The sequence below is a fragment of the Cyclopterus lumpus genome, chromosome 3 (genome assembly GCF_009769545.1).
Source record: "Cyclopterus lumpus isolate fCycLum1 chromosome 3, fCycLum1.pri, whole genome shotgun sequence".
In the NCBI taxonomy this organism is placed as follows: Eukaryota; Metazoa; Chordata; class Actinopteri; order Perciformes; family Cyclopteridae; genus Cyclopterus; species Cyclopterus lumpus.
The window spans coordinates 27,583,147-27,598,326 of NC_046968.1; the positions used below are offsets into that span (position 1 = coordinate 27,583,147).

The window sequence follows — 15,180 nt, forward strand, 5'->3', positions numbered from 1 at the left end:
TTTTAAAAGATACAACACATATATATATATATATATATATATATTTATATATAATGTGTGAAGAAAGAAAGTAGAAGATTCAATCGTATATATTATTAGTATTATTTAACATTATTGTTAATTTCTGAATTTTTATTTTGTTACCCTGATATAAAACTAATTGATTAAACAGGGAATTTAAAAGATACAAATATATATATATATATATATATATATATATATATATATATACATATATATATATATATGTAATGTGTATTATTTAGATATATATTTATATTTAATGTGTGATTATATATTATTATAATAGTTATTTAACATTATTGCTAATTTCACACCTTATATTTATTTTTACCCTAATATAAAAAAATTACCTGCCAGGAATTAATAATATTTATTTTAGATATATATTTATATTTAATGTGTGATTATATATTATTATAATAGTTATTTAACATTACTGCTAATTTCACACACTTTATATTTATTTTCACCCTAATATAAAAAAATGACCTGCCATGAATTAATCATATTTATATTTATATATTTATATTTAATGTGTGATTATATATTATAATATAATATAATAGTTATTTAACATTATTGCTAATTATTATTTATTTTTTTACCCTAATATAAAAAAAAATGACCTGCCATGAATTAATAATATTTATATATATTTATATTTGGGAGGTTTGGGGACGAGCTCCCATTGGCTCTCCGGCTCCCATAGAAACGGTGATGCGGCTCTTTTCCTGCAACAGCTGAGGCGGATCTGCAGCGTGATTACGGCTCGCGGGCGGACTCCCAACATAATTGATGACCTAATTGAAAAGCAGGAGGAGAAAAAGAGAGAGAAAAAGAGGAGGGGGACTCACTCTGCAGACAGGAGAGAGAGAGAGAGAGAAAAGGAGAGAGAGAGAAAAGGAGAGAGAGAGAAAAGTTTACTTGTTCTTCCTCCGCGCAGCTGAGGGTTATTGACGTGAGCGCAGGAGCTTTCTGTTTTCACGCGCACTTCTTCACCCCCCTCCTCCCCTCCACGTCGTTCACTCTCACGGAGCACACATCCACCCTCTCACCTGTATAGTTTCAGCGCGCGCGCCGGTCTCTGTATATTTCCATTTTTCCCTTCTTCCACTTCGGGTTTTTTTTTTTGTTCTCATTTTTTGGGGGTTTCCCTTTCATGAATGATTCTCTCGCGCAGTCCTTGCCAGACACCCTCGGACACCTCTCCGCCGTCCTCGTCCGCGCGCCCCCCTCGCCGCCTCGCCGCCTCCTCCTCGCCCCTGAAGTTCAGCCGCCGTCGCGAGGACTCCCACTGCAGCTTCACGCGCACTTGGGGGAAATACCAGCCCACGAGGAAGAGCTTGATCCTCCGCGCAGCCGCCGAAGAAGAAGCCGCCGACATGAGCCTGAAAGCCGACGTGGAGCCGAGCAGCAACGTCTCCATCGAGGAGGAGGTCAGTCCGGGATTTAAAATATATATAAATATAATATTTGTGTGTGTTTCTGTAAACTTCGTTTGGCTGAAGTCATTTTTTTTTTTTTTTTTAAAAAGGAAGTAATTGTAAAAGGGGCGAAACCACTTCCAGTGGAAGTCGGTGCAGGAATATCCTGCACGTTTCTTTTATTTATTTATTATTATTATTATTATTATTATTATTTAAACTTTCATTCTTTTAACGTGGTTTTTAAAAAAAAAATGTTTTAATTAAATACTCGTTTGACCAGGTGTGAAGTAATTACTGCACTTAAATGCACCAATTAAGCTGTTAACCGCGTGTTTTAAAACAAAATAAAAAAATATTGTAACTATTTAATTGTGCACCGAAACTGCAAAGAAGACAATGTGGCTTTCTGTTTGCTCCAAATTGTAGGCTGTCTTTTTAATAAATATATTTTTAGATTGAAAATAAAAATAAATATGTCCTTTTTTAAACTTAGTACTTTTGAGATTTGTTTTCTTTGAGGTGTCAAACTAAATAAGCTCTTCTCTTTTTGTCTGAATCAATTTTTATTTTTGAAGAGGCTGCAGTTCATCGTGAAACTGAAACCTAAAATGATATAACTTCTGTTTATGATGAGACTCTTTATACATTTGATTTAAGAATGAAAGTCACAACATGTTACATGGCATCCTGTTCTGCAAATGTGTGTTTTTATACATTTAAAATTACAAGGCAGTTTATTTTTAAACAATTAAAACACCTTTTTAATGGGATTAGACTTATTTAAATTCAAGATTTAAATAAATTAAGACATTTTACTGGATTTTTAGACCTGAATTCAAACTCGTAAAGCTGATCCATGTTCAGTTATGTGTGTGTGGCCATCTATATTTCCTCTTTAATGACTCCTTATGGAGACTCTGAGGGGAGCGCTGGGCCTTTTTGTTGCTCCTCCTTTGTTCCATTATCTTTCAACAAAGACACGTGTGGCCTCTTGACTTTTCTTAGCCTGGTTTCCTTTTCTTTCTTTCTTTTTTTTTTTTTTTTTTTTTTGTCGTGTGTATTTTTGTCTTCAAGAGCAGAGATGAAACCGGACGTTATGTGCGGAAGCTTCCAAAAAAAATTCGTAGCCGGCGGACAAATGGGAACATCCCCGCTGAGCCCCACGTTTCGCTTGTAAAGGGGGGGGGGGGGCTGAGAATCGCTGCTGTGCGGCACCTGAAAAATGCCGGCGGGGGGGGGGGGGGTCAAGGGCCGCAGGTCAGAGGAAGGTAATGGCGTCACGCTGTGCGCTGTTGTCCATGCGCTGCTCGTCTGGCAGCCCCCATTGTACCGAGGGCCCTCCCCACCGGCTGGGAACTAATGGGGCCTCCGCACTGTTTACGTCCAGGTTCTCAATGTCTGGGCGGGGAGGGAGTCCAGGGGTCCTCGATCGGTACCCAGGGGGTCTCCGTCAGGATGAAGACCTGTTTATGTTCTCCGTTGAGCTCGTATCATGTCGTTTTTTATTCGTAGGCAAATACTGAGGGTCATCTTAATGTTTGGGTCATGTTCCCAACATGAGGGTCGGGGGCCCAGCGAGGTCGCAGTGGGACATGTTTTCTTATCTTTGCCCATAATTACGGGATCATTTAACCTTTTACGTATCAAACTAAAACAATCTTTGGAGGAAATAATCACGACTTAAGTGACTTTCTGTTCGCCAGGACTTAAAGGTCCTCTATAAGGAACAATGAGATGTCGGCCAAGCATTTATATTTGGGTGTAACTCAGTTGATCTAGAGAATGAAATATAAAACACAATTCTTCTCTTTTTTTTTTTTTTTGTCTGCAGGTTCGAACTCTGTTCGTCAGCGGCCTCCCGGTTGACATCAAGCCGCGGGAACTTTACCTTCTCTTCAGACCTTTTAAGGTAAGTTATGTCTCGGTGAATACCGGGTTGCACAGATTGTAATGCCGTGTGTGTGTTTTGGCTGCAGACTTCTCACCAAATCTCTAAAAACCAAACGGAGGTACAGCTCCAGGTTGTTTATCTGCACGCGGAGGAAGACGAGTTTCTTCATGACGCAGAAAGTTAATCGGAGCTTCTTTATAGTTGCGTCGAACAATCCTCTTGTTGACGGACGTGCAGATATTTGCATATATGGAAATGAGGCCACATAATTGTTTGTCCGCTGCTCCCTTTTTCCTTTTTTTTTTTTTTGTTGGACTGGACTCCCGGTCCATAAACTCGCCTCCCACCCGTGTCCTAACTAACCCAAATTGGAAGTGGTGTCCCTCGCACATGGATGACCTCGTGGAATGTGTAAATGAGTAGCCCTCGCCATTGGCCAACCGGCCCTCCTCTGTGTGACCCAGCTCGCCCACTGCGTATGGAAATTATTACTTTATTTTCTTCGCCCCCCCCCCCCCCTCTTAACGTTCTGTGAGAAACATTTAAACGTTTTGTTTTGTTTTTTTACCCCAAAAAACGAGTTTCACAGAGAAACCTTTTAATATGAAACTCAGTATTCAAACCTTTCTTTTTATTATCTGGTTCAGATTGTTAAGGATTCATGACGGCCGGTGAAAGTTGTCTAATTTTCCACGGCTATAAATCAGGACAAGCAGAGATTCTCGTCTATCAATACTCCGCTCGGTCCAAATTCCCCTTCTTTTTTTTTCCGTTTCTCAGGAATCTGCTCTTGCTTTCAACGACCCTTAAGCTATGTCTTATTATTATTTTTATTTAACCCTGTTTTAAAACCGGTTGCGTCATCTGGACGTCATGCTTTAAAGAGGGAACATCTCATATGTGATAACATGTGCTTCAAACTAAACACGGTTGTAATTTGCCTATTTTTCAGCTTTTTTTTAAGGATATTTATTTTAGTCCAATAAATTCATTTAGGACGATGTTACATTTACAATCTTGACGACATTTATGACGCTACAGTGCTCCTTTTGTGTAAACTCAATAGACTTCAGAGGAGCAACGTTACAGGTTCCCAATAATGAAACTGACAGAGGTCATTAAAAGAAACTGAATCGTCCTTTAAAATCAGTGTATTGCAAAAATAAATGTAGACAAACACGATTCAAAATAGGCCTCATCGACTAATTGTGAAAAGAGCTTTAAATGATTGATCCCGATAATTTTTGCGTCTCTAATAATATTTAGAAGATGTATACACTTTAATAAATCACAACTTTGTGTTCATGCGCTTTCAAATGTTAAATACTTTACGAATGAGACGGCTAGTTTTTCACATTAGCTTCAATGTTGTTGTTCTGCTACAATTATCAGAACAATGTGAACATTGAGGCGCCCTCGTGTGGCCGAAAGATGAACTGAAGATATAGAAGACTGGAAGAAATTCTGCCATATATATTTGGTGCCCCCCCATCCATATGCCCATCCATATGAAATAACCACAAAGCATTTTATTTCTATTTGGCTTATATTTATTAAATTTCATTTATGACTTAAGTGCAAAAATGGCAAATTTTCTGAGAAGCTGGAGTTTTTTTTTGTTGCTCGTTATCAAACTAAACGACCTAATTGTGTCTCTCTGATTCCATTGAAAGACGATAATCATCATCTTGAGTTGTCGCCCCGCCGCGGTGGCGCTTTGTTGTTGTTTGTGCACGTTTCGCCTTATTTCACCACAACAAACGTGAATGCGACGGCGTCTCCGACGGACTCGTCGTCGTCCTGCTGCTGCAGAGCTGAAGCACGTTCATGCCTGACTTCCTGCATGTGACTCCAGGGTGGATAATTGGCTATCTTTCTTCCCCGCAGGGTTATGAAGGGTCACTGATTAAGTTAACATCAAAACAGGTGAGACGGAGCTGCTTTAATGCTCTTTAAAAAATACTAAAATATTTCTGCAACTTTAAAATTGGCTAAATACTTTTCTTATTAGATGTGATATTTTGAGAAATGCAGCTTCTTTCCTGTGAAGAAGATTTATTTATTTTTTTGGTTGTCAAAGTGTTTTTCTTTTCTCTTCCAGCCTGTCGGCTTCGTGACCTTTGACAGTCGCACCGGAGCTGAAGCGGCCAAAAACTCTCTAAATGTAAGCATTGCCTCAGTAGTTTTTTATTTATTAGATCTCTCCGAGTCTGTTTTTGAAGTGTTTTTCTTTATAAATCAAATATGTTTTGTATTTCTTCTTTGCTTAAAGGGACAGTTCACCCCGTGAATTCATGTTTTTCCTGGTACCCGTCGTGCTGTTTATCGCTCTTGTTTTGGAGATGTCTGCCGTAGAGACGTCCGCCTTCTCTCAGTTTAATGAGACTAGAGGACACTTTCCAGGAATCATCCTGACCCGGTTACCGAGTAAGTAACCGAGTCAGGATGAGTAGGAACTCTTAACTGAAAGATGTTCTAACTGCGCCACAAGCAGGTCGATAGGAACTGTTTTCTTTCTACCGGACGTACCGGCGCACAGGAGGAAGCGTGCGTCGCCGCTGGATACCGCGAACTGGCTGCAGCTAAAGTCAGCGATATTATTATTATTATGTTTGGTGGGAAGAAAGTAGTTCCTAAATGAAACCGCTCGCGACGAGACCTGTGGACTATCTTCAGTTTCAGATCCTCCCATTATATCCAAAGACGGACATCTCTACGGCTAATAAAGGATTCATTATTAATTACACAATCTGTATTAATAAATGGCACGACAGGTCAAAAGACAAAATATATATTATTTTGGGGGTGAACCGTCCCTTTTTTTTTTCATGATTGGATCTTTACCATAAAATCTCAACGTCAACCCATTTTGTCTTCCATAACTCGATGGCAGGACCCTTTTTTTTGGAAAGAGGCCAGAATCCCGTAGCCTTTTACGGTAGTTTTACTTTGACCTTGATGCACTTCTTCTAGTCCGGGTTTTAGCTTGACCTCCATTTTGCAAATCACCGCTTTAACCGTAATACTTCTGTTCTCTTCGCCACATGTTGTGTAGTGTGATTTGGACACATCTCCAGTAGCGTAACCTCTCATTCTCCTCACCCAGTAGCCCACGTGTACTGCATCCGGCAGTAGCTAACACCTCTCGTAGCAGAGCAAGCACCTCTTTTTAGTTACACACACATACACACACCAAAGTACTACTCACCTGCATGTGGGCACAACGCTTAGGGCACCAGAACACAAGCAGGGCTCAACCCACCTGGAAAAGGAGTTGCACTCAAGTCTCCATCTGCCCTTTTTTTTTTTTTATTTCCCTCATCCCGCTCTCCTCCTGGCTCGGTGGGGGGGTCGACCTTCGACCTTCCTCGACCTCCCGGGCTCTCTAGAGAGAGGGATGCGAGCGTGTTTGTAATATCCCAGGAGTGTATCGTGAGGGTACATCCTGAGTATTGCAACGCGGCTTTAGGAAAATTTGAAAAAGGAGTCTGTGTGAGACCGCTGAGCTGCACCCCTTTTTAAAAAAAAAAAAAAAATTTAAAAAAAACTCAGCCCACCTCCCTTACGATGCTATGTCCTCCTCCTCCGTCTCTCCCCCCAGGGAATCCGTTTTGACCCCGAAAGCCCCCAGACCCTGCGCTTAGAGTTTGCTAAAGCCAACACGAAGATGGCAAAGAGTAAGCTGATGGCCACACCGAACCCCACAAATATCCACCCTGCTCTAGGAGCTCACTTCATTGCACGGGACCCATGTAAGTTGTACGGCTGCACCACTCATAGGCTCTTCTCGTCCACTTCTCACCTCGGCAATGCCGTGAAACTCGACTTCTCAGGGTAGTTTGTTTTTTAAGAGACAAACGGGCAGAGGTTTACAAAAAAATATAATTGGTAGCTAACAAATTTAAAAGACTAACTCACCTCCACATGCATGTTTCATCTCGACTCGTAGTTCAGCCGCTTTGCTTCTGTACAGCTGGGAAGTCTCCACTCCCTCACAGGGGTTTCTTTTTTTTTGGGGGGGGGGGGGGGGGGGTTTGTTATCAGTCCACTTTGCAAAAAACACCTGCTTGGTTCAGGAGACGTCGACAGGTGACTGGGAGCGTCTGTTGCCTTCAGACCAGATTCCGCTCGGTGGAATTTACTCGTTGCAGAAAGAAAAACGTGCGGTTGAGTTTGTGTAAAAGTAAAATTGTGACGTTCTCTTAAAACTTGTTTTATCGCCTTTGTTCTCAAACGGCATCCTTTTGCTGCTCGTATTTCTTCATGCAGAAAACACTGCTGTTCAAAACTTATTTTTCTAAACTTCAATAATTTGACTTCTACTTGGAGAAAATGTTTATAATTCAGACGCAATTGGTGTTAAAATGCTGTTGGCACCATTTATTTCTCTGAAATACTCTTTTGATTTTGAATTTATTTTCCAGTCCAGAAAAGTGACGGTGATACTCGATCATTACTGAACTCTAAACATTGAGTTGGGCTCTCCTGAAGAGGTTTAGACTCATCTGTCCCAATAGTGCTAACCCTAAAATAAACGGTTTCTATCGTATAAGTTTGAAGAGTGTTGGAAAAGCAGCAAGTCTGTTAACTCCAGTTGGTTATCGGCTCCAATGTTCTGAAACACGCAAACATCCCGTTCTTTTTGCACGTAGAAATGGATGTGCAGCGGAATCTGGTCTGACTTTAGCTCTTTTTTAAATTATTTTAGGGTTGTAAAAGTTTAATTCTTTGCTTTTAATGGCAGTTGGAGCTCTTTCTCGTCGGTAGTAAACCACATTACAGTTAAAAACGTCTTTTTTTTTTTGGCGTCATTTTTGACATTTTCTTCCTTATTTTAAAAACGTTAGCTTCTGTGCTGATTGCCTACGCGGTCCACGGCCGTATGTTCACGGTTAGGTCAGTCAGTTTTTCGTTTCCTCCCGTCCCGTACTCTTCCAGATGATCTGACGGGGGCGGCGCTGATCCCAGCGTCTCCGGACGCCTGGACCCCCTACCCGCTGTACACCACGGAGCTGACCCCCGGCCTCCCTCACGCGGCCTTCACGTACCCGGCGGCCGCTGCCGCCGCCGCAGCCCTCCACGCCCAGGTGAGCGTTCCTTCCCTCGAGTGTCGGCTCGTAGAACTTCAGCGCTAACGAAACGGGGGAACCTTCGGAATGAACGTCCTCACCAGGTACAACCGGAAACCTTTAAAAATGAGACCATGGAGACGCAGTCCTGCCCCTTTACAGTGATTTTACACATATGATTGTCAGTTATAAAAGCTAATTCTTGCACCTACAAGAAAGTGATTCTGTCATTAAAAAAAATTCGTAAATTAGGAAGACGACAAACTAAAGATAGCGTTACGTTAGCTAGCTAGCATTTAAGCCAACGGCCATTTTGCCATGCAAAACTTTTTTTTTTTTTTTTTTTTAAATTGAAAAAACAAGTGTTTTAAATGGGATTAAAAAATAATAATAATCTTTTACCATTGACTACCATACAAATCATTTGCGAAATAAGGTCTCATGGGGGGGTAACCGAAACTTCGCCTTTCTATTCATGGTGAAGATGCACCAAATCCTGGCCAGTTGTCGGTGCTAACGGTATACTGATTTTGTACTGGTTCTATCGCCTGACCCATAACTACTCGCGGTCTCTGCCTCAACCAGGCAGCATTTGCAGGGATTCATAATTACCCATCATGCAACGCACAGCCGGCTCTCTTGCGCTCCATAGAAAAATAAATACCTTGCATATATCCACATGGATCCAATGCTTCAATTAAAAGCAGACTCGCATGTGCTGCTGGTTGCACAACGCGTCTTTATATAATCCTGAAACGATAAAGTTAAAACTCATGTTGTATCGCAATAAAAAGATCTGTCATCTCTAAATGTCTCGGACTGACATGTTCATGCTTTTCATGTGGTGTAACCTTACGATGCCGCGCACTTACCTTAAATCCCTCTTTGTGGTTGTCATTTGGCTCGTGGAGATCCTTCTTTCTGTGTGTTGATGGAGATATACGTTGTTCCTCTTTTAATGGAGCTGTGTGCTGGAGGATCAAATGTGCTCTCGGTAATAAAAACATGTTTTGGTCCCAAATGGAGTTTAATCCCAATTTTTAAGACTTGCATTCAGACAGTAAATCAGTTTAATCTGGTCTGCAAAAAAAAAAAAATATTTTTTAACGTGAACAATTTTCAGCAGGACATGATGGAGCTTTCTTTTTTTTTTTTTTTTTTCCATCACAAAGTGTTTACGTTGCCAGCTAAAAAGCTACAGAAATAGAGCAGCTAAATACAAAGCGGCGGGCCGGGGCTTTTGGTTAACAATAGCAATGGAAAATATTTTCCCTTGTTGGTTCGTTTAAAGTTCATTTGTGATCTAACTTCCTCCTGCAATGTAAGAGGGGAGGGCTCCACTGCGGAGCAGGCGGCTAATACTTGGACTATTTTGTCGGGGCGTAAGAGGACGGAGGAATGCGAAGTATTTGCTTGGAGAAGTTGTCCGACCTGATGGCCTTTCTCCGGAGGTGCCAACTTACTGTCCACGTTCCTGTCGGAACATAAGCTGAGGGGGAGGGGGGGGGATATATATATTTTTTTAAATTGCAATCCGGTGAAGGATCGCTAAAAGTTCCCTTCTCGGCCGACGTTGTCTGACTGCGACATCGCAGCATAAACGTCTGATCGGCTCCCAAGCTTTTTTTTAATTTAATTTTTTTATTTATCCGTCATTCTGCGACAAGTACGGAAAGGTACCGGCTCTCGCCCCGTGGAAAGGTTTTGACTCATTGAGAGGTTTCCACTCCACGTTTCCATGCCTCTTAATTACTGGAGGACTATTGTCCTCAATGACCAGTTACGTGACCCGCATTCCCATGGCTCCAGTGAACAGGGCTTAAAGGGACAGTCCTTGTAAACCTGCTCGTCCACAAGTGTTGTGCAGAATTGAGGACTGAAGCCTGTTTTATTATTATTCTGTACATGACTGTTTTTGTTTCTGCAGATGCGCTGGTACCCTACGCCCTCTGAGACTTCACAGCCTGGATGGAAGTCCCGGCAATTTTGTTAGATTTCTAGTGAGTAACCTTCATCTTCTAACTGATAACCTGATGTCTTCCAAACTTAAACCTGCACAATGAAACCAACACGATGTCTGAGTGAAAACTGCAGAATGTGGAAATGCCTAAAAATATTTATTGGTTGTTTAAAGGAAAAGGCTGGTGATGCTTTTTATTTAATAAAACGGCACGTTAATCTAACCTGCACCAAAGAGCAGGCAGAATATACACTTTAATCAAAGAATCTGAATCTGTTTATCAAATATTATTCAAATGTTTTGGACTACTTTCAGCTGCGGATGAATACACATTTGGTGCACGAATTGGTAGCAGGACGGCATATGTGGGATTGCTGTAAAAGCAAACTACAGTGTTCTGATAATTGTATTAAATGAGCATGACGCCTCTAGAAATGGAACGGAAATAAAACACTGACTTGTTTTTAGTCGTCGTTTGACTTTAAAAGATGTGCGACGCTCGTTGCGCTAGCGAGCTAGTTTTCTAAAGCTGGCTAGTTCGCTAGCTAGTTAGTTCCACCGTGCTTTATTGATACGCCGGTTACAGAAATTGAGCCGAACAAAGTTTCCACTCATCGGTTGACGTTCTTAAGTTGTTAAATTGTACTTATTTACTTCATAACCTCGGTGGATCAGACTTGATGTCTGTTTACTTCATACCGACGTTAGCCGGCTACAACGATCCCAATGGAAAACGATAAACACAAAAATGGCTGCCGCTCTGAACCTTCCTGCTAAGTTCATCTTTTATTTCTGTGATGTATTGTCGACCCTCATGTGTGGGTCATTGATGAGTTTAGTTTTTTTTAATAGTTTTTGGAAAACAAAGGCGCCCTCTGGCACAAAGAAAGAAGCTGTCGTTCTTTGGAAACCGTTTCATGGGATTTATTAACGAGAAGGGGAGAGAAGACAAAACAACCATTTTCTTGTATCTCGTTTTCCACTTTTTAAAAACTGAGCCAGATTTTTACGAAATGTTCTTCCATTACGATGGCGTTTGGTAAAGTTTTTTTTTTTTTTGTAGATGACTCCACGGTCACCATCCTGTTGCAAACATTTCAATTGGCAGCTTAAAGTCTCCTAAAAGAACATTTACTTCTCTTTGGGGAATGTTTTTGTAAATTGTTTTTCAATTAAATTATACATTTGTTTTTACATAAATGGGAACATATTTTCTTAGCGTGAGAGCCACTGACAGGCTGGGAAAGTCAAAGTATTGTGAGACTATTTTAGGTCTTTTCATGTAGTTATAGGCTTTATTGTTGTTTAGACTAACGCTTGTTTACCTTTTCTTCAGGCCTCTGGAAACCACACCTCTTGTCCAGCTGAAGTGAGGTTTGCCAAGCTCTTCATTAATTTAATCAGGTTTATTTAATGGACAAATGTGCATTATTATAAACAAACAGTATTTATATCTCCTCCCGATTGTCTCTTATGTGGAGGGAGGGCAGGGGGAGGAGTCTGAGTTGAAACCATCTTGCTGTCGACAATCTGAGCGTATCCTTGGCAACTATTGCGGTACCATCTTAGCACTTCAAATAAAAAAAGAAAAAGAAAATGTAAAAAAAAAGATGAACCTCATGCAAAAGTATAGTTAAAAAAAATTAAAAAAAAACGTCATGGAAAGATAATTGCTGAGGGGGGGGGGGGGAAGGAACTGATGCGTTGACGTTACCGTTGTTAAGCTAGTCCTTCAATGGGGTCACCGCTGCTCCCGGGAGGTTTAGAAGCATTAAAGAGTCATTGCATGTTAGTCTTTATGGCATGAATTTAGAACGCAGAGTTCTGTGTATAATTTCCTTTAGTGTTTGTGTTTCCTCTTTACCTTTTTTTTTTTTTTTTAATTTCTTTTTGGCCTAGACAGCGATATTGTTTAGTCTCCCTGTAGAACCGTGGTCTTACCTCTGTGAAAGCTAGGCTGTTGTGTAAAATGGCTTCTCTCGCATGGACCTCGTGAACCCCCACGTTCTGTACGACGACCCCGCGTCCTTTACGAGCATATCAGTGTCCGTCGTTATCGAGGAAAGTACAAGTGCTTCTGTACTATTTGTTTTTTTTGTTTTGTGTGATGTATATTTATGCATTTTTGTGCAACTAAAAAAAAATATATATATATATATATAAAAAAAAAAAAAATGATGAACCTGTATAAGTTGGATGTTTAGTTGTCTCTTTGTGTTTTTCGGTGTTACTTTTTGATCCTATAATCCTGTTGACGTAGTTTTAAAGAAGTGCAATTTGTTTAAAGGGGGGGGGAAATAGGGCCTCTGAGCGCCATTCTGCTAACGGATTGCTGTAAAACGGATCTTTCAGAATGTGAAACTGGACTACAAACGTAAAAGGTTGTTTATTTTCTTGCAGGGTGGGGTGGGGGGGAGGAGGAGGAGTGTCTGGGTGGGGGAGTGCATTTTGAAATGGGAAGCGGGATCGGATCGATGGAGGAATTTAGTTTGTGGTTTAGAAACATGTTTGTCTTTGTATCTGCTGTGCATAAGATGTTAAAAAGAAGAAAAAAAGATTCTCATCTTATGAATAATAAAAATAAAAAAAAGAAGTGAATGCAATTTATATTTTTTTCGTCTCCGTGCGTCTGTCGCGTGTTTGCTTTCGTCTCGTCGGCCAATCGGAAGTCGACAAACGGCGTTCACGCCCCCCCAAAAGAATTAAACTCTGGACGTCAGATGTTGCCGTCAATAATTAATGCAAACAGTTTTTTTTTTTAAATTTATTTATTTTTTTCCCCACTCATGCACGAGTGCATTAGTGTCGCTTTGCGTGGTGCTGCACACTCGGCCCCCCCGTGAAGCGGGGAGATGCTCAACCGACCGAGACGGCTCCCCAAGGGACTCTTAAGTGACTGGTCCCAGTACGACCAGCTGCCTGGTTGCACTGGTGGTTCACTGTAAACCTTTTGGCCAATTAAGCCGTGTGTGTAGGACTCAATGACGGCTTCATCCGTGTGTGTATGCGTGCGTTCATATTGGCGCAATAGCATTGACGTTAAAGTTTTTATATTTTGGGTTACATTTTTATTTAATTGACCCCTTTTTAACCTAAAATCAAGGCTTATCCATAAATTGACTGTCATGAAATTTGATTTAATTATCGAGAAGAACTGTCCATATTTCCTCAAATTTGAGGGTTTGCTGCATTTTTTAAAAATATAATTATAGAATGGTGTGAATATATCTGAGGTCCAAATTGTTGCTCAAACAAAACGAGACGTTTAAAATAAAAACAAAATGAGCTTTAAGATACTTTTTTTTTCACTATTTGGACATTTTCTTTACTAAATTGGGACAAATCGACCCCAGATTGATCTGAGAGGAGACGCTCCAGTTCATCGATGGATGCCGACTCATGAGATCTGATGAACATCGAGGGATTAAAACAGCCGAAGGAGAAGCAGAAGATTCTCAATCTTCCATTTGCCTTTTTTTTAAATTTTTTTTATATAAATGTGGTTCACTTCACTTTGACGTAGATTATTTTTGATTGACATGAAATCGATACAGAGTGTGAAGATGGAGACGCAACACAACATCTTTTCATCTGCAGACCCGGCGCTGTGTACATGAACTTACTGACACACTTTGAATTATTTGGATTAATATTGCGATTGGGAATTTGTTTACAGACGATGAGAGAAGCACAATAACCGTTTTTTTTAAACACACTTTATATTTGTATATTTATTCTGAAGTCTTTATTTACAGCTGTCGTCGCCTCCGTCTGCATGAAGGCCATCACACTAACAATAAATGTAAGGTCACTTATGTAAGAATAAAATAAACCTTTTTGTCTTCGGCTCACCATCAAGAAACAGCATTTATCCAAAAGGATGAAAAACAGGATATCGTCTCAAGAAGAAGGTTCTGGTCGGATGGGCAGGAAAATCCTCAAACATTTATATATATTTTTATATATAATATATATTTTTAAATATATTATATAATTTTATTATATATTATATCAAATATAGAGATGTGATAGGTTTGAGATTAAAAAGAAATGCATTTCTTGTATTTCAAACTGACTTCAGTCAGATATACGTGTATATATATATAAATACACATAATTGTACATTAGATATACTGTACATTTGTACACCACGTCATTCAGAAAGACCCTCAAAAACCAGGTCTTCAGACTGACCTCTCCCTCCCATGTTTTTTATTTCCTAGTCCATACCTATTAGTCAACTACTAATCTTGTATTCTATTAGATATATATATTTATTATATCTATTATTTTTTATATTTATTTATATATATATTGTTTTATTTTATCCTATCGTTTGTAAAGCATATGTGAGAACTTTATAAATCTGATGTATTATTATTTTTATTAACATTGACAACACTCTAAATATCAAATAAAAAAATCTATCTGTTCCACTGCAAAAAACTAATTGCTAAAAATTAAAATAAGTTCTAAAAAATTTAAAAAACGTATTATTTCTTAATAGCAGCCGGGTGGATGGAGGCCTGGAGGTTTTACTGAAGGGCTTTGTCGCCCTCTTCTGGCCAAACATCCACATAACCAGAGAGAAGCTGGCTGCTTAATTAAAATAAAAAATGACTGTTTAACTACTCAAAAAACCCTGATGAATAGCAGCCCACGGTCTGAAGCTACATTGCCCGGACAAGGGAAACCAGGGCACCCTCCCGGAGCCAGACCCAGGAGGGGAGCTCGTCGGCGAGCGTCTGGTGGCCGGGCTTTCGCCCATGGGGCCCGGGCGCCTACGGGTTGCAGGGAGTAAGGCTCTGA

At 40.2% G+C, this 15,180-nt stretch overlaps 1 protein-coding gene across 1 annotated transcript; it reads left to right on the forward strand.

Moving 5' to 3' along the window:
- Positions 1–740: 740 nt before the first annotated feature.
- Positions 741–12,758, forward strand: LOC117725591 (RNA-binding protein with multiple splicing 2-like). The gene is made up of 8 exons (XM_034525715.1): positions 741–1,460; positions 3,283–3,360; positions 5,230–5,268; positions 5,444–5,506; positions 6,944–7,094; positions 8,281–8,429; positions 10,339–10,411; positions 11,708–12,758. Exons 1-7 carry the CDS (start codon positions 1,188–1,190, stop codon positions 10,402–10,404), a joined length of 819 nt encoding a protein of 272 aa, XP_034381606.1. The 5' UTR covers positions 741–1,187; the 3' UTR covers positions 10,405–10,411; positions 11,708–12,758.
- Positions 12,759–15,180: the final 2,422 nt, after the last annotated feature.

What these genes read in the sequence shown, in the direction of transcription:
- LOC117725591 (XM_034525715.1), top strand. Translation starts at nt 1,188, where the DNA reads ATGATTCTCTCGCGCAGTCCTTGCCAGACACCCTCGGACACCTCTCCG. An exon ending in ACGTCTCCATCGAGGAGGAG is followed by an intron (nt 1,461 to 3,282) that starts GTCAGTCCGGGA and finishes TTTTGTCTGCAG; the next exon opens with GTTCGAACTCTGTTCGTCAG. An exon ending in CTTCATTGCACGGGACCCAT is followed by an intron (nt 7,095 to 8,280) that starts GTAAGTTGTACG and finishes GTACTCTTCCAG; the next exon opens with ATGATCTGACGGGGGCGGCG.